Here is a 20,412-nt window from a genome sequence, read left to right as displayed (position 1 = left end):
CTTGCGCTGGGGCCCCTCCAACTGTTTACTAGCTAAGGTGAGCGCAGCTGTTTTAGCCAAACAGCCGCAAAGTGAGTGCACCGGGTCCACGCGGAAGCGGGCCAGCCAGTTCTGGGTGCGGCCTGTGAGTGTCCTGGATGCCCCGCTCACCTATTGCCCCGGACTTTAAGATCGACCAATCCTCCAGAAAAGCTCAATTTATGAGGCACAAGGAGACTGTGATTCCACAGAAGGAATCTGGGACAAGAGATCGGTTCCCCGAGCCATCATGAGATCGGGTCGAGTCAGGGTTCCAACAGAGGGCAAAACCAGGACTCAAAAGGAGGGCGCAGAGGAAAGGAAAATGCCCTGTACAGGGTGCACAAAGCAGTGGTCTTGACCAACGCCTCTCACTCCTCTTCAGATCTATTTCAAGAACTCAGGAGTTACGAACAAGTTTGCATTCCTAAAAGATCCAACTACAGCTTTCTTCTCAAATCTTGATACTGACGAGGGCCTTCCAACCCCACTGGTCCCGCAAACATTGGGTATTAGGCATTTGGGGCATGATGCATCGACAACCTTGATTTAGCATTTGGGGCTGGATTTCTCCCTCCAGGAAGTTCTAGAGCAGCAAGCTTCTGCAGAACACACTGTAAGCTTAGTTCATGAACGTCAGAACAACCCCGGGGTCATAAGCAGCTCAGTAGCGCACAAAAACTTGCAGGTGTGCAGCACCCTGATCACGGCTCAGGTTCACGCTCAAGAAGGTAACTCTTCAAGGTGACCAACAACAGTGCACAACAGTTAACCCAAGTAACACTAAGCCCACAATTATTTGTGGCAACTTGACGGAGGCATACAACGACCCTGTGTTTGCGGGAACTCGCCAACAGTCGACCCCCCCACCCATGGTCAAACCTTGACACCCAGGGGGTCAAAGAGAGATTGGACATCTGCTTTGATGCATCTATAGGAAGAATAGGGGATTCTTGGTAGCAGTCACTCTCTGTAACAAATGACAAAGTGCTGGTTGAGGCATTGACCTTAAAAACCTTTGACCTAACAAATCTTAAGGAACAGCATGTGAGCCAACCACGATTGTCGGAAAACGCTAATCGAAGTTTGGCCATGCAGCAACAATAAAGAGTTTCCAACACAATCATTGAAGTCTCCAGTGACACAAGTAAACTACAACCAGATGTTGGCGCTACGGAATGTAGTAACCTGGTTACTCTAGTCACTAACAATACCGTCCCAGCTGCTTCAATAGAAATAGCAAAACTTTCTTCAAAAGTCCCTTTCCAGTTGAAACTACTAGTTGTGAGTTGGGGGACCTCGCTCGACACGCCTCACTTCTAAACGCTCTACATACTTCAGTGAGAGTTCTCAATATGCAGTCGGACACACTTGATTTACAAATTGATCTAATGAATGGTATGGCCACTCATATTGCTGATATCAATCATAAAGTGGATCAGCTGGCCATTTGGCCATCTGATCAAAAGTGCAATACGGATCAACAGCAAGATTTCTGCAAATGTAGACCAATCATCGATAAATTGAGCACGTTACCAAATATTTTAACAGCGATACTGGAAAAAGTTAAAATAAATAAGAGCGACAGTGCATTCTCAAGAATCCTAAGCACGATCCATCTCACATAGTCACACGCCAAAAGATACTAGAAGCAGTGACAAGTTGTCCTGAAAAAGAGAGGGTAAATACTCAGGCTACATCCTTTCGTGGTAACGATGATTCAAAAGTTCAAAGTAAGCCTTTCACACTCTTAGACACTTCAGACGTTGCTCGTGCCATTGCAGTGGTTAAAAGTTAAAAGGGGTACAGAAGTTTAAAATTAACATCAGTAAATTCAATTTGTACAGACAAATTAGCACAGACGGGAAAAACAGTGTCTACAAACTCAGAGTGTACAAACGAGCATTTATCCTCAATACCCAAACGTCCATCGAAAAGGCAAAAAAAGCAAGCTAGAACGGCAAGGAAAAAAACATATACTAAAGCTGCTGGTGGCAATTTCTACCCCATATTTTCAGTACAACCGAAACCACAAACCTGGATTTTTGGTTCTTCAAGAAATCCTCAGGCTCCAAATTACATGAAAGTTACAAGGGCAGGGGCAGCCAATGGCTCAGTTCAGCTAGCCACCGGTGACATTCAGCCTGGTGCCTCGCCATCATCAGTAGAACACACAATGCACCGGCCGACTGAACAACTTCAGTCTAAGTTGGACTGCTCTGAGATAAGGGTGGAGGAGCTCATGGATCTGGCTCCACGCCAGGGGTGTACAGTGTTAGATTCAGAAAAAATGTTAGCACACATGGGTAGTGAAAAATCTGTGTTCCAATCAGAAGCGCAACCCCTTGTGAAGGACCTTCCGGGTACGACAGTATCAGGAAACACCAAGGCTAAAAGATGTTTCACAGATAGTGGCATTGGGTACCAATTTGTCCCGCGGGAATAAGAAGCAGTTGGTGCATTTAAGGTCACCCACCCAAGTTGGCGCCTCGCAATTTACAGCAATTTGCCCGGCCACCGCATTGGGTAACCCGCCAAGACCCAAAGTACAGCCATGTAACAATAGTGATGAGGTCCAAGCACGGCCTGTTAGCCAGTGTAGTAAACCACCCCCCTTAGCATATAGTACACCGTCCAGCATTGACATCACTAGTAGAGAAAAGACTTCGGAAACATGCCCAAGCCATAATCATCCCTCTAGGGTGGTAACAATCACTAATGAACACGGGCTAACAACTACAAAAGTTACGTTTCAAAACGCTCAAACTTTGGCAACCGAACCTCAAAATAAGACTTCTTCAGCTAGAAAAGCGGACACATCAGCAATGGTCTCAAACAGCAGACAGTGGGAGGGTGATCAGCCAAGAAAGCCAACACTACATAGGATTACTGATCACCCCCACCAATCTCAGTACATCTGTTATACTGAGAATGGCTGAGAACCAAGGCAGGTCATTCTAACTCCACAATATACATCACTGGGCCAACAAGACAGCTTGAATAGGGGCAACATCCTGAGGCTCCTGGCTGAGTTGCCATCAACTCAGAAGATCGTATCCGCAGACCTAATGTCTGTGAAATTCCTCCCCAGTAGGTCCTAAAACAGGCCAGAGCAAACATCAACAACTTGGAGAACAAGGGACAGCGCTACATCAATTATGGCCATAAAACAGCAATGTGAAGTTTGGGGCCTACTGCTGTCAGAACCATAGAGATTACGCTATCCTCTCCCCCTGCTGTCAAGCACTAGGGAAAAATCAAATCATCAATTGGATCGAAATGCCCATGATTTTGCATGGGGGCCGAATTCAAGTGAGTCAGAACAGTGGCAGTATAGCAGGGGGGAACTTAACCAAAAAACGTACATTGACCTCCCAACTGCACGAAGCCACATGCCAATACCACGACCACAGAATGTTGTTCAGGATGAACAGAGGTGGATGGCTCAAACTTAAGAGGGAACAATTGACCTAGCATTCACAATGCAGAAAATACAGATCAGGGGTTGGTTGTCACCATCATGTCTTGGAACATCCTCGGAGCAAAAACTATTATTACAGACGGATTCTCAGCAATAACCAGCTGCAACTATTCTTTAATCCTACTGCAAGAAACATGGCTAGTAGACCTGATCCATTTAGGAGGCTACTCACTACACCACGTCAGTGCCGAAAATCAAACAAATCGGGCAGGCCAAGCGGAGGTCTAGCCACGTATGTTTCTACGGCACTTCATGCTACAACAGAGCAGCTGGCATATTCAAAAAGCGATTTGCACGAAGTTAAAATCAACTTCAGCAATAATTGACACACCCCATTAGTAATTTTTTATGTTTATGCTCATCCGCAGAAACACTGGAAATCTCTCCTTTTCAAGATACTATTGAACAAGGTAGAGGAGCTAAGATGTGCTCACCCAACATGGGACAATTTAGTGACGGCGATTTCAATGCCAACTTAATTCATACTCCTGAACTAGATGAGCAACTGGTAGCTGAAAATGCTATATGGTCAGTGCTGCCTCAACCCCCACCAATACGGAAGAGACAGGATGTAATGGGTAAGCAACCGGTAGAGGCACTAGAGCATTTGATTAATGCTGTGATTAATATCCTTGCGCTAAGTGACATCGCCGACAAAGCAAAACGCTTAAAGAAAAAGTTACATTTATGCTTTGTGGACTTTAAACAATAGAGCAATTCTTTGGCACAAACTGCGAAGCTGTGGCTTGCAAGAACGGCTTCCTAGGAGCATTGAAATGCTATACGATAAGACTTGGGTGCAGATCAAGGTAGCAGATGGCTCGAAAATTTCAAGGAGGATACCAACATATATAGCCTTAAAACAAGGATGCGTTCTGGCCCGCATCTATTTAACCTTTTTATGGTAGATCTCTTCCCAAAACTAGATGCAACCAATTCACACTGTCCAAGGATAGACATTTGTCTATATGACACCTTTCATATGCTAATGATATTGTTCTGTTGAGCCACACGAAAATAGGGCTACCGCGGCTGGTCAGCACCCCAGATGATTTTACAACAGCAAATAAATTAGAAATCAACACTACAAAGACTAAAACTATGGCTATTGGATGCCCTTCTAATTTTGTGAGCAAAATTAAGTTGGATGGCATTACCCTTGAAGTGACTCGCTGATATAAATATTTGGGTTTCAGTATAGACAACAAGGCTAACCTTGTGCCGCAAAAGCAGTACATCGCGCAGAAGTGTAAAGCAATGTCGTTTGCCTTCTGTGCCCTAGCCAAAAGGTTAAAAGGGTCTTCGTACAAACCATTACTGTCCGTCATGTCGGCCAAATTCCTTCCAGGTATCTCATATGGTAGCGCAGCACTATAAGGAAAGACGCCTTGCTTTTGGATCAGCACCAAATAAAAATCTCCAAACAAGTCTTTAATCTTCCCTGTACTGCTTCCCCTCACAGGTCAGGTTAGAATTTGGCCTTAAACAGCAGCAGCTGGACAGGAAAGCTCACACGATAAAGACCTGGTATAAAATAAGTAGAAACACTGCTAGCCCTTTAGTTGTGGCTTTGTGGAATTCAGTAAGTAATGATCCAAGGTCAGTATACAATAGGTATTTGCAGCATTCCCTGCAAGAGATACAAATGATGCAAATATGAGACTCCAATATAGCCTTAGAACCCACCGTAGCAGGCTCTACCGGCTATTAAAGGCCCGAGCCGAAGGCAGAATGTTCTATTAAATAAAACAAATTCCTCACGGATCCCGAGGGTACTAAAATCCCCTCGGGTTCCTTGACACTTTCTTCACAGCTCGTGCTGTGAACAAAGAGAACATTGGAATGTTGGCACTGCGGGCTTTTACCGGCCAGTAAAAGCCCGCAGCACTCCATTGTTTTCAATGGAGCTGCCAACGTTGCAATGTTCTAATATCTCGTAGGCCCTCTTGTGTCACGTGTTATAAAAGGAAATAAGCCTGCAATCTTTTCTAGATGATAAATCTAAATTTGCACAACGCTCCCATGCCTGGCTTCTTATGCACACTTGCACCACCCTGGCACCATTGCAATATCTGATCTCAACACTTTCAGTTTACATCAAACGTCACTTGCTTGCGCTTCGCTTAGGCATTCTACCATCTAGAACGGATCAATTATCGTGGAAGAATGGGGTTGAGATGTCTTTCAGGCTTTGCAATGCCGCCAGGGAGGATATGATCCACTTGATCTGTATTTGCCAGGCCTTAAAAGAAACAACTGTTAAAACTAGTTTTAAAAAGAAATGGGATTCGTTCTTGTCAGCCAGCAGTGATGAAAATGTTTGACCCGACTGATCTGCAGACAAATTCTTGATTGCACACACAAGTGTAAACTTGCGGCCTGGTACCGCACATTATGTATAGATTGTTTTCTTTTTTTTTGTAACAAATTGATTCTGAAAGATCGAATAGTTTTGTGCTTAACAATTGTTTAGTCACTTTATTAATTGCTCTTATTATTGCTTTAGTCTACATTTTTAATATTATTTGATTATTGTTAATTTTTGCCAAGATTTTGATTAATCATGCAAATAAATAAATCGGATAAATAAATCAGGTTGGCACTTTGAGCGGGGAAACAATGGTTCACAGTAAAATTCAGGAGATTAAGGGTAAACGGGAGCAATAGGTAAATACTATGAAGATGATATTGGGAGTATTTAAGGAGATGTTGGAGGCTGGTTATTTGCAGAGGTAAATACGCACCTACTACTACCAATAATGCCCCCAGACAATGTTAGGTCCATCCAAGGTCTCAAAACATCAGCACCTGGTTCAACCCCTGGTAGCTTGGCAACAGGCAGATAGGCTTAACTTAGGAGAGAGGTATGTAAAGCACTTATATGCGCCAATACAGTAAATACGTAAGGCACAACACAATAAAAATCCCACACCAATTTATAAAAATAGTAAATATTTTTATCTTTTAAATGACCCCGAAACAACCGTATCTGGAACCAGAGTTATGATTTTTTGTAAAGATTAATAAAATAATGTGCTTTCTAGTGCTTATAAATCAATAGTGGCAACCGGGGACATCTGGTCACTCTTGACTGGGACAAAGTCAAAGTTTGAGGCCAAAAGCGGTGGAGCCCTGCTCAAGTACACTGAGCGGGAGGCCTCGGTCAAAAGTTTGCCTTGGCATGTAGAAATGTTTCTATAGCTTTTATCTGTCAATGCCAAGTGGTCCCACTCAGCAAGTCGATTTTGATGCATCGTCGTCGGGCTGCTTTTCCACAAGACTCCGGTCAAATCCTGGAAGTCTCGAGCTCCGGAGCTTTCAGAGGGATGAACCTGAAATCCTGGACGGGTCCCGGTTGAAGGTAGTCTGCTTGACTTAAGATGGCAAGTCGGTCCACTTATGGCACTTTTTCCAAAAGTTGCTCCAAAGTTCTGGAACTTCTTCCTGAAGTTCCTTGTGAGGATTCAAAGTGTCCAAAACACAAATCCAAGGGTCTAGAAGCTCTGAGATAGTCCTTGGAAGTGTAGGACCACAATTCCCACATTGCACCTGGCCAAATTATTAAAAGTCCACTGGATGCACTCCAGGCTGTGGACTTTTGTGATAGTTGGTGCAAGCAAGCTCTGTTAACCTGTTGCTTTTAGGGAGTTCACTCCTGAGTCGTTTTTGAAGTCCTTTGGGCCGTTGTTCCAGTCTGCAACAGGAGCAGTACTTGAGTGTGCAGGACTGTAGGTTGCAGGACAGGGTTCCAGCAGGGAAGCCCTTCTTGTGGTTTCAGGGAGCAGATCTGAGTTGCAATGCAGATTAGCCATTGTATTCAAGTATCTTGGGGGACAGGCATAGGGGCACCCTACTCCAGTAAGATTCAGGGTGCCACCCAAAAGCATGGCAGCTTCCTGCAACGTGTGCCATTGTCTTATCCCATAAAGCACTTTAAAATTCTAAGATGGCCGATTTTCTTCTAGAGGAGCAAGACCTGGCTAGACCAACCTTTTGGTGTGGCTTATTTCTATTAACACTCCCCCTTTGGAAAATTCCTTTCCTGGGCCTGCTATCTATCTGTAGGGTACAGTGAGAGAGGATAGCTTGACGGGCATTCCTTTCTGTTCTGCTTCCTTTGAAGCCCAGTTTGATTTACCCAGCCTCCTTCTTGGCCTGGCCCCGGCATCTGCCAACCTCCCCCATCAGATAAACTCTGCTCATTGCAGGTCACTTTTCATCATAGCAGCCTGGTTAATCCTTTTAGGGCTGAGCAGTCGGGAAAGGCCACTAGCAGGCTGGAATTTGGCTTAAAGAATAAAAAAGTCTTATAACTTCTTTTCTGTACTAGTTATGATAAATTCAACAATGACAAGTTGTATTTATCATTACCATTCTATTTTTATGACACATTTAGCTCCCTCCTAGCAATAATGATGGAAAATATTCCCATTTTAGCCTATGGTGCTAAATATCTACAATGAGGAAAAATGAAAGTTGAAGTTTTTCCCTCACCAGGGTGGATAAAACATCTTCTGTAATGTACCTGCTTATAGTTACATGGCACCCCACCCCTGGTGCATCCAAGGGAGACCTTGGGTTAACATATGTAAAAATAAGTTAGATTATTGCTTTGGTAGTACCTTAAATTCCAAAGTCGAATTTTCACACATTTTTCTTTCTAAAGACAGTGTGCAAGGCAGGGCTGCCTTTAAAAAAATGACAGCAGGTAACACAGCAGTGCACACTCCAGTACTGGGCCTCTAAACCTTCCTACCCTATTATATACTAGGGACTTATAGGTAGTTTGAATCCCCCTTGACCTATTATTTGCTAGTTACTTACAGGGATCTGTCATTGCCAATTGTAATTGTGCCACTTTAAGATATATATATATATCTACCTTTTATTCAGAGCTCTGGCCCTGGGCCTGTTTAGCATAGCCCTGGGCTTAGTCAGGGTCAGTTACCACCAGTATCAATCAGAAACCATTGGGGTGAACACGCTAAAAGGAAGACTTTGTCACATGAGTTTAATAGGGAATTGTATCAGTTGGAAGCTACTCTTACAGAAAACAAGTTTGGTCGCTATTTGGGCCTTACTGTAGGAGGGCAGCTAGATAAGGAAGAAAGGAATACTCTAAATGCTCCATTCACACTTTAGGAAAGAAGCAGCCCTGGGTGCATTTGCATCTTCGAAAGCTGCTGGCCCCGACAAAATTCCACTTGAATTTTACAAGGTGTTCTTTTTGGAGTTATGCTGTGATCTTAAGAATCAAATTAAGGAAGTACAGGCGAGGTCACAAGTTCCGCTTTCTTGGGTATCTACTAATATTATTGTGTTCAAGAAAAAAGGAGAGCTCCAATTGAGCTCCAATTGAGCCAGGGTCCTATGGGCCCATCTCATTAGCGAATGGGAATGCAAAGTTGCACACAAAGATCTTAGCTTCCTGATTGAGCAAAGAGATCAGTAAGCTGGTATCACCAGGGCAACATGGATTTATCCCTGGAAGGCAGACTATTGATCACAATAGGCGTGTAAATACACAATATGATAAAACTGAAGTCACAGGTGATCCCATGTCCCTGACATTCTTTGGTGCCGAAAATACTTTTTTGATCGGGTGACATGACATTATCTATGTTCTGTACTTACACAGTATCAATATGGCTTTGGCTTTATAAGAGCGATACAGGATGTATACAACAAACTGGTAGCCAGAATACAAATAGCGGGGCTAGACTCACAGGCCTTTTCAATTATGAGAGGAACAAGGCTGTGGTGACCCTGTTTGTTGCTACTTTTTGCTTTGTGTAACGACCCAATAATTACGAGGCTCACAGATAATGTGCTGATAGTACCGATAGTCATATATGGCACCTAATGTATGTTTAAAAAAAACTCACTTCAAAAACAAAGTTAAAGTGCACTTACAATTACAAATTGGAAAATGCAAATCATGATTAGGACAGCAACCATAGGTTGCACTGCAGCCATACAAAAGGTGACTATGCATGAAATGTAGTAGGTGACAGGTTGGCTCAGTTTGAGTCCTACAAAAACTACTTTTTCAACTATAATTTCTTAAACTGTTAAACAGATTCAAACAAAAGCAAGCAAAGGCACTTCCTTGAATTAAGTTTTACTTTAATTCCAACTTTGCTGTAAATCTATTCAAAGGTGTTTTCTGCAGCTGTATCTCCAGCTTTCTACTGGACTTAAGTGGCAAGTCACCTTTTGTGCCTCCAGTTTGATGATCTGCACAAACTTGCAATACCAAACCCAAGTTATATGAGCATTTTTGAACTGCACCAAAGTTATTGATTTTTCAATGGAAATTCTCCTCAAACAATAATTGTAAAGGTGGTATCACTAATCACTTGCCCCAGATACGATTTCCAGACCCTGGGGGGCAAGGTTGTTATCCCCGAGAGTTGGCCTGGCCATCCCGCCGAGCTCGAAGCAGGTAAGACAACTGCAGCCTGGGCCGGATACCTGCACACTGCCTCTCCCTCACCCAGTTGCTGCGAATATATCAGCATGACTGGCGGTCCCTCTGGCAATCAGAGGGGATTTGCAGGATGCCTGGTGGCCTGCCGGGCCAGATCGACACATGGCATCTTGGAGGACCCTTGGAGTGATGACCTCTGACTCCCAGAGGGCCTAGCGGCCTTCTGCCTCAACACAGCTCCGGCCTCACTGATGATCGGGGCCTGCACTCCTGGAGCCTTTAAAACATCGCCCCAGTGTTCCCCTCAACGGGGTGTCATGAAGACCCATTTGCAAGAAGTTGGGCACAGACTCGCCTTACCGCCTGGTTGGCAGTGGGGATGACACAGACCACATGGCCAAGGAGCAGCATTACCGTGTCAGAGACACCTGAGCCCTGACAGAGGTAGTGGGGACGAGCCCTGGGAGGCCCACTATCTACTGCAGAGGCTCCCAATTCACTGTGCTTGGCTGGGACCAGAGAGAAGCGATCACCCCTTCTTCTCCCCAACAACTGCCCTACTGCTCATCCAGCCCATCGGGCCCCTAGAAGGGTCAGTCGTCTACACAGTTAACACCTTAAGCAGTGTCACAGACAGGAATGGGGGGGTGGTCTGGTATTGGTGGGGGGCCTCCATGAACTATTGTGCACAACAGCATTCCTGACTTTAGTACCGGACACACCAGCAGCGGAGACCTTGTATCAGCCCTCGCCCCTCAACCTCCATCTCCCCTCCCCCCTGTTCACCCCCCTTCACTCTGGACAAACTAAACACAGTTCTGGTAGCCATCGAGAGTTCCCAAATCTCAATGAAGACTAAACTGGGTTCCCTTGTGGCTGAACTTGGATTCTTGTGTTGGGGAGATACATTGGCCGTGATACAAATGGAAACCAATGCAACATCTTTGACCAGCAGAAACATGTCTGCATCCTGAAGGACAGGGCGGGGGGCATTAAGTAAAGATCCCAGAGGAGCAACCTCCGCATACTGGGCATTCCTGATGGGATTGAGGGCAGTGATCCGTTGATATTCTTGGAGAACTGGTTCCACTTCTTTGTTACCTCATCGAACGTCACCCCTTCTACTCCTTGGGAAGAACGGATCAGGCGCCCAACCACCCCTCCCCTCTTTTATTTTTCCTGGGGCCTCACTCCAATCAATTCTGGTTAAAGGTTCCCATTTTAAAGAAGGGATACCATCTTAAGGGTGGCTTGAGAGAAGGGACTCTTGAAACTGGGAGATAAGACCATCATGCTCTTCCCAGACTACCCACAAGGTGGTACGGTGACAACAAAACTCTTTTCTGGAAGTCAAATAGCGGCTCTGACGGTTGGGGGTCCAATGCTTCCTGTTGTTCCCAGCCTGCCTCAAAGTTCTACTGGATCAAAACTATTTTTTTTTAATGACCCCTGCGATGCATGGGACTGGGACGACAAGTATCAAACCGAAACCAATGATTTGCCAGCCCGTGGGAGTGATGTTGTTTGGGCATACCGCTGTTTGCTGTAGGCACTACCAGTAGTTGTTTGTGCTTGCTGTTCTGATACCTAGAGTCTGTCTACTCTTATCCTCGGACAACTAAAAGCACACTTCGTCCACAAGCGGGTTGAGGGGGCAATGGTGTGTTTGGGGTGCCGCCCTGTACAGGCCGCGCAACATCCTGAACTCATTCTTTGTCTATTACTCTGCCATTTACGAGGCGCCGCTCCTCCGGGGGACACAATGGGCGAGTTCTTGTTCAGACTTCACCTCACCTGCATCTCCACAGCAAGCTGTCAGGGTTTAGAGACCCTGATCTCAGACACAGACGTGAAGCAGACCATTCAGGCCTTGGCCAGAAACAAAACTTCGGGTCTAGAGCACTGGTTCCCAGCCTTTTGACTGCTAAGGACCCCCACTGAATCACCGTTTTATTTTATTTAGGAAAGCTTAATCCTCAAGTCAGAGTCTACATTTCCAAGGGATTTCTATTTTTATTTTTCAGGTCCATAAGATCTGAGAAAGATTTTTCACATATATATGTGGGCGGGAAAAAAGAAGTAAAAACATAAGGGCCTCTCTGTCACATGTAATTAATTTGTTTTATAGCACCTCTTATGCCAGTGTGGCGTGTCCAAGCACTATACAGGGGACTACAAGTTGTAGAATCCACATGTCAACCACACTGGTAGGCATTTTTTAAGAGTGCTCTGTATGGAGAAGCACAAACTCAGGATTCAGAACATAACACAGTAGTTAGTGTTAACTTTAATAAGAATGTTTTCCTACATAAGAAAACCTCTTTTAGCAGCGTAGGGAAAACGAAAGACTAGGAAAAAAAACATAACTTTGCAGTTTGTGCCATGCAGGTAGCATGCAGCTCTTTGATGGCAGTTCATACCTCACTGTGGTAGATTACAATTGTAACTTATGAACTGCCTAGTAACAAACGAATTTCTGTAACAAAAGCAGTAACCCACTGTGCTATGCACATAAAATACTGTTCTTGGCATGATACAAGTTCTATGCAGCAGACATATTAATCATCTGCACTAACTTAGATGAGTCAAAACTACCACTAGACAAAACTCTTATCTCTCTCCAGCAGGTACATTAATCACCAGAGTTAGCTTGATGCTTTTATTTTTGCCTGAAAGCTGCTGGATGTACAAGGAACTTTGCAGTGCTTTTAAAACTGCTGCACAAAGGAAGTAATAAATATAAAAACACACGTTTCGGTCAGAGGCCCCAGCTGAAGAAGTATCTTCCTACTGGCCCATGCCTGCGAACCCTCTGTGAATGGCTCATGGATCCTTGGGGGGACGCGGACCACAGGATGGAAAGCGCTGGTTTAGACGGCTTGCCAGTTGAGTTTTACAGCATCCTCACTATAGTCCCTTCCCCTCACTTAACTGAACTGTTTGAGGCGGCCCTGAAATTTGGGGAGCTCCCCCAATCTTGCTGTGAATCCCTCCCGAATCCCAATATGGACCCTGCCAAACTGCCTTTCTGTCGGGCCATCGCAATCTTAAACATGAATTATAAAATCCTTTGTAAGATATTGGCGGATAGGTGCGCCCAGTTTCTCCCAGGGATATTCCACTCAGACCAAAACACCTTTGTCCACGATACCCGCTGCAACCGGATGTTTCCCCCCACCAAGCAGTACAGTTAGGGGGTTCCATGCTCAGTGGGTGTAGCACTGCAGTATGGTACTGGGGGGTGCACCTCCATCATCCCCTGGCTGACATATTTGATGGCAACATGAAAAAAGTGCTGTACTCGCTGACACCGAGAATTCGCTTTTGAAATTATCTTCCATTGGCTGTATCAAGGATGATAGTTCTGTCAAAGATGGTGATTCTTCCCCAGCTCCCGTACTACTTAACCCACTTATTCAATGCCCCTCATCGTTTATTCTTTTGAGAACATGACTCTCTTATGCAGTTTCTGATTTGGGTTGACAAACGCTCCCAGATCGCACTGAAACACCTGTAGCTGCCAGTTGGCAAAGGTGGACTAAGTGCCCCTTCCTTCGAGATATATTACGTGGCGGCTCAGCTGCAGTGGCTATTGTAGTGGTTAGCAGTACAAAACCTAGGTGAGATGTGCCATGGGGTAGGTCCCCTCACACCAGCCTTGATCAGTAACGTCCTGTCGTCCCCCCCCCCCCCCCCCCCCCAATTCGGGTGAACTCTCCTATCTCCGTATTCCCTCCATACACAGGTGGCCCAGAAATGCCTGGCCAGAGTCACTCGGCACATGCCCCCCAATAGCCCCAGTGCTTCCACTGCAGATCCTCTCCCCACACTTCTGGCTCATACTCTGCAGCAGACCTGAAGTGCAGGCATGAGCCCTCCCTGCGCACAACGGGCGATCCCTTCGACAACGGACACTCAGTCACCTTCGACCAGCTCCTTGCAGAGTATGACAGGTTTGTTACTTATCGCCACCTTTGTCACATCTGTCAAAATCTGTGGTCCGCTGATAAGGAACCCCAGGTCTATGCTGTCTTACAAACACTGCTCCACATGGGGAGAGGGGATCACCTGATTACTTGGATTTATAGAGCCATCCAGGGCCACACCGGGCTTACACTGACAACGTTGTGAGGCAGCTGGGAAGACGATATCGGGAGGGTGCTACATGATAAGGATTAGGAACGTGCCTTAGAATTCCCACAGCATGTATCTCAGCATGCATTTTTCAAAAACATTCAATTCTCCATCCTCCACAAGGCCTACTAAACCCCCAACCAACTCAATTATAATTTCCCAGATGCGCACCTGCAATGCCCCCGCTGCCACTTGGCCACTGCTGATCTGCAGCACCTGCTCTGGTCCAGCCCTCTCTACATACTGTGCTCAGATATCAGACTCCACAAGAAGTCACTGACAAAGAGAGCCTTTACTAGGCACTGCAGGGCATTATCAGCTTTCCACTGATAATAGCATGGCAAGGAGCAGTGAATAAATGGGGAACAGCTGAAGGTGATGCCCTTAATTATGAGGAAGACTGCCATCTTCGTAAAATCCCCTTGTCGGCACCCTGGGCTGACCCAGGCAGCTACATCGACCCCAAGACCACTCAGGGGCCCTGCACACTAACCCTTTGCACCACTGTGCACCTGGCCGAGCTATTGCCTGATCATCTTACGCACCTTTTTGAACTTCGGCTCTCCTTTTCTATGTAGAGATGCCCCTACTACTGTACACATCAGCTTTGATCCCGGGTTCTTTTCACTACCCCTACCCCCCCCCCCCCCCTCCTTTCTTTACGCTTGGCCCATGTTTTGGCCCCCCTTTTTTCTCCCAGTTTAGGGAAAGTTAGCACACACAGGAGGGCAACTCTAACTATACATTATCAATGTGAGTGAACACCCTGGTGGTCCCTGCTACATGACACAACATATCTGCAATTATGAACTACAGGTAATGTTCTTCATATGCACTACATGAGGATTCAGTGCCTTGTTGATACCCCCAGTCGGGGAGCTGTATTGCTGTAACCTCATGTTTATTTCCAAAACCTAATAAAAACAGTTAAAAAAATAGAGGTGATATAACAGCTTAAAATGGGTCTATGTATATGCTTCTTACACATCCACACGTCTGTTGATGCTGATTCCGCATTCTTTAGGAAATGTGATGCTTGTATCTTCATGAACTTGGCACCCTTTGTGCACCCTCTCCAAACTTGATGGATACAATTTTTAGGAGGGCTGTCAATATGTTGCCAATTGTAATGCAGATCCGACATACGGTTGAAAACACAAGTACCTTATTTACAAACACAACATAAATGTGAGCATAAACGGAAATGCCCAACTGTGGCTGGTGTCTCTTGAGGGTTGCATGGATGAAGCCCCCACACTTCAGTGGACCACAGTTATGCATCCCCTGACACACACAACTGCTCACGGGGGATACATGTGGTTTCCCTTTACACCATTGTTGCTGTTTGTTAACAATGTTCATAGAACACACTCAAGAGGCAAACAGCACACATCTAAGTTGGTGTGGGCAAAACCTGTTCCTTGGATGGCCATATCTTTACATCCAATAACTCAAATACAATCTCCCTATTTCATATGGATTTTCACTTTGCACCAAATTATTTTAATCCACTGTTTGCAAATCCCCCATATCCTGTGATACCCAAGGCCATTTCACACTACAACAAAGTAATATTTGTTAATCCTGAAAAACACCCACCCACCATAAAACACCGTGTTATAAAAATGAATCTATTTCCCATCCAAATTGGTTGTCCTAAAATTCCTTGTTGGGCAAGAGGATTGGATAGAAGGTTGTACTACGAAGAGAAAACATATCCTCCACTCACTCATGAGCTTCTGCACCTGGGCAAAATATAAATGTCGCAGCTGTTGGTTGATGTGGAAAAATCTCCACCCTGCTCCACTATCTACACAATGGTGCTCTTTGGCCACTTTTTGGTCCAACATGTGCAGTTGTAGCTGCAGGGTTATAACAGAAGTGGAAAGTCTAGCATCAACTTCTTCATTCACAATATGGTAGGGCGGATTAAGACCAATCTGATAAACTCTCCGAGCACGGACACTACTTAAGGCACTATGCAAATGCAGACACACTGCGCTGAATGCACATAAAAAGCTGTGATAGCATGTGTTGCTGCATAGGTTTTATGCCTAATTTGTGTTTAGAAAAGCAGAAAAATTATGGGTGAAACGCTTATTGTTAGACTTCGCAATAATTTTGCATGTGTGTAGACACATAGCATTCATGGAGATACTTAACTAGCACAGACACGTCGTAAGACATTTGTTGGGATGCAGAGAGGGAGTGGTGGGGTGCATTTTTGGGGATTAATTCCATACTGCCTCGTCTTCCTCAGGCCCTGTTAAAATGTATTAGTTGGCCAGATATTGAGTTTATCTAGTCTGATCACTGTCTCGCACTGTATTTGAGTTCCAAGCCCTTTACTGCCTCCTAGAGTTAGACTTGAATAACCCGTGATATAAATTAAGTGGAATAGCCTTAAGAGGTGAACCACCAAAAGCAAACAGTATCCACCATGGATACTGCTCATTTAACATCAACTGTCCCAAGACCTAAAGGACTTGTCTGTGTTTTGTCCATTATATGACTTCATTGAGAGGGATGGTTAGAAATAAGCATATTACAGACTGCAAGTGCAAAAAAAAAACTAGACTGGACACTAATCAAGGTGGGAAAGCCACACAAGGAGACAGACACCATTATTAAGTGCATCATCTAATTTTTCTTTGCCACTTTACCTAAATATCCTGGAAATCAACAAGTGAATTAAAAATCTGGTCAGGGCCCACAATACAGTAACATTCCCGAATGAAGGCTATACCTTGGTCAGCAAGAGCTTCTTGTTACTACAGTTGTAGTCTAGTGGGCTCATTGGAAACATTGGAATCTGGAGACATGATTTTTAATCTCATCCTCCCCATATGACTACATTGTGTGCTTTTGGGCCGTTGTGTTTTTCAACTAACTCCTCTGTCCTCATTTTGCTTCCAAGATTGGTGATATTTATACTCGACCTAGAAGGTGTCTGTAAGTATGTGCTAAAAATAAAAACTATTACGGATTGAATATTACTTTGGGAGGGTAGGTAGAAGGTGCCCATTCTTATAGTCAGTTCATCAAACTGTAATAAAGAAATATCCTTTGGAACAAGCAGTACTCTAATACAGTCTTGGATCTTAAGTTTTACCAAACAGTTTGAACTAGAGCAAACCATACTCTTCCTTTTTCTCTATCCCCTGGTATATTTGAACATCTTGAAAGGGGCCTAAGGAACACCAAAGAAGTATTTTTAGAATGTGCCTCCAGCATGGTCTTTATTCACATATTCAGGGTTGTTTTACTGTGTATCTCCAAATTTCCTTTTAGCATTTCGAAAAGTGACACCGTTTGTAAATCTGCATTGTACAGGAACCCCTCCATGATTAAAAATCATATCTCCATATTCCAAAGTTTCCAAGAGCCTTTCGGTTTGGTGTGCAGCTGCAAAATGCAGGTGACTAGTGAGCATCTCTGGCTGCACTTCACAAGTTATGTAGAGACAGCATTGTTGTACTGTGAGCGTCTATGGTAAATACTGACAAATTGATCATCTCCAAAAATGGGAATCGGACACACTTTTTATTGTGGCTGACCTATTGCATTTTTGCTTCAAAGTAGGAAGTGAGTGAGGTGCCGCTTTTCACAATAGGCAAGTTCTGTAAAATCAACTCTTGTACTGGGATATGCGACATGTAAAAATGCAAAATATTCCCTCAGTAAAAAAAACCAAGGTATGATCTGGGAAAATATCACAGATAATTATCTGCTAAATGTAAAACAGTTACAACAGGACGGCACAGACTGACCTTATCCTGTTATGTAGCAAATACTGCTTTCCATGTCATACCACATGACCCAAACTACTTACCTCTAATTCCTGCACAGGCCCAACTGTGTTGCGATGTTAGACTTCTCATTACACCTAGTAATGTTCACAGTTGCAGCAAAAATATGGAAATTAATGAAATTCCATGCCCACCAAAATGGTAAGACCCTCAAAAGCAGATACATTAACCACTGATGAAAAACAATGAAACAACTTCCTTGAACTTATTACATTACTGAACACGTGGTCTTCTTTTCAAGGAAAAGTGTTTTCAGTTGGTTACTTTCAATCTTTTGTTGTGCGTTGCAAACAAAAATGGTCATATGTGAAGTATTTTTTTATAAGTACAGTCATTTGTTTAGGTAATGATCAGGAACATTAAAGCATTTGTAGATAAAATAAATAACTTGACTGTTGAAAAAAGCACCCACAGCAATTAAGATAAACACAGGCACAGTTTTTATTTAATTTAAGATGTTCATACAAAACCTGGGTAAGTAATAATGTACAAGCTTGAGGCTAAAAAAAAACATGACTCTTAAGTATTTTCAGCTTGTACTCGAAACATATACTCACTTTAAATATATTTTGAGGAAAAAAGAAAAGGATTTGTAGTTTTACGGTTCTGTAAAACTTTCTAAAGGTGTTTTACATCATCCTGGCGTATTTTGCTGATCTCCTCAACACCATGTCTTTTGATAAAAAGAAGCTGTTGCTTACTTGTTGTGAGATAGAAGAAAGATACTCCAATTGGCTTTTCTGTTTTAGAGTTTTAAGTTCAAGAATCATTCTTTTCAAATATTTTTGTTGAGACATCTTCCCCTTACATTGAATGTCCTCTGCTCAACATCCTTAGCCCTGCCCATTCCTTCCTGGGGTTCTATATCCAAAAGGTTTGTCTTTTCCTTTACTTTGGTTTATAAAGAGGGTTTATTATAGCCTTAGAACCCCTCCCCTCCGTAGCGGGCTCTTCCAGCTGTTAAAGGCCCGCTCCAGCTTTAAAGGCTCGTGCAGAAGGCGAGCTCCTTTAACAAGGGAGAGGGCCTTCAGTGGCCAGTAGAGCCTGCTACGGTGGGTTCTAAGGCTATTAGAACATTCTGCCACTAGAGGGCAGAATGTTCTATCCAATAAAACAAATTCCTCACAACACTGGAGGGGATTAAAATCCCCTTGGGCTCCGTGTGACGCTCCCAGCTTTTACCAGGCAGTAAAAGCCTCAAGCACTACATTGTCTGCAATGGAGATTTGAACATACTGTAAAATAGAGCAAGGAAATGTTTCACAATCAAAATGTTCTCTGAATGTCAGGAAGGGGAGAATGTATTTTCAAAGGGCATGAGTTTTAATAGGAGAGGAAATGAGCGATGCGTGCTAACATGACAATCCAGTCAAAATGTTTATTGTTTTGTCATCTTAATTATCAGCGAAGATTGTCTTGTCGTTATTATGCCGTTTAGAAATCCTTTGCATTATCATTGTTTTTTACTATTGTTTTAAATGCACCTTAATCTACGCATTAAATAATTTTAAAATACTGAATAATGATTATTTTGTTTGAGTAGTTAAATATTTCATATTACTTAAAGCACATAATATGGTGCTTACTAAAACAAATTAGAAGGTTCCTTTATGTTGATAGGAACATGTTGCCTATATGTGTGACTTTATTTTCAACTTGATTGTCGGGGTATACTGTATGAATCAATTTTTCCACTCTAGAGTTACTGTGTTTTCAATAATAGCTACAACATTTCTGTCATATGCCTTGAATGGTCTCATTAATACATGCATTTTGCATATAAATCGCCTACTTGACCTGCATTATTGATTTTCTAGAATGTGAGAGTTTCTTGGAGGATGGGCTCGGCAGTGAAAGTACTTCATCTCAGGGAGTTTTTCAGCGTGATTCTGGAAGCGACTCTGGCATCTTTCACTTGTCGAGTGAGGCAATGGACGATATGGTATTTGCAAAGGTAAATTATTTTGTACTAACTTTAACAAATTCACTTGAAACTTAATTATGACTAACTGTATTTCCTATTACCTACAAAAACAGTACCCACTCTTGTGCATGCAGTAAACTGTCCAAAACCAAGTAATTGTGAATATCACTAGCTCAGTTTAGAAATTCTAAATTTAAATCAAACTGTTTAGAGCTGTGTTAACTTGAAATACCATAACCCCAAACATAAACAGCCTTATTTCTGGATCATATTCTTGCTAACATAGTGTAACATTCATTATTTTCTTCTTCACATATGATTCTCTTGATCTCCTAGGTTCTCAAACTTAATAAATGTAGTTTGGCCACTGGTCACAAATATAGGTAACAAGTATAGGTAACAATGTCAGGAAGACATTAGCTAAAACCTTGAATACAATGCATAGTTTTTGAGAGAATAGAGTCATGTTATTTTATTTGTGCTCTGGGTTATAAACTTCATGCTTCTGGTTTATGTGGGATAGAATTTCATTTTGTTTTTTTGCAGAAGGCGGAATAAATGTTAAATCATGCCACTGTAAATTAATTCATTAAAAAGAGATGTCTTATGCCCATTT

General features: G+C 43.4%; 1 protein-coding gene across 7 annotated transcripts in view; it reads left to right on the top strand.

The window, feature by feature from the left end:
* The window catches only part of AKAP13 (A-kinase anchoring protein 13), a 1,053,268-nt gene that overhangs the window by 557,243 nt on the left and 475,613 nt on the right, over nt 1–20,412 (top strand). For all 7 annotated transcript variants that reach the window (XM_069222739.1, XM_069222736.1, XM_069222738.1 and 4 more), the window contains one exon: nt 19,690–19,826. In XM_069222739.1, coding sequence (XP_069078840.1) covers nt 19,690–19,826 — 137 coding nt within the window. The remainder of the gene's footprint in view (nt 1–19,689; nt 19,827–20,412) is intronic.

Source organism: Pleurodeles waltl, chromosome 3_1, assembly GCF_031143425.1.
Source record: "Pleurodeles waltl isolate 20211129_DDA chromosome 3_1, aPleWal1.hap1.20221129, whole genome shotgun sequence".
NCBI classification, from domain to species: domain Eukaryota; kingdom Metazoa; phylum Chordata; class Amphibia; order Caudata; family Salamandridae; genus Pleurodeles; species Pleurodeles waltl.
This window is presented reverse-complemented; position numbering and strand designations above follow the sequence as displayed.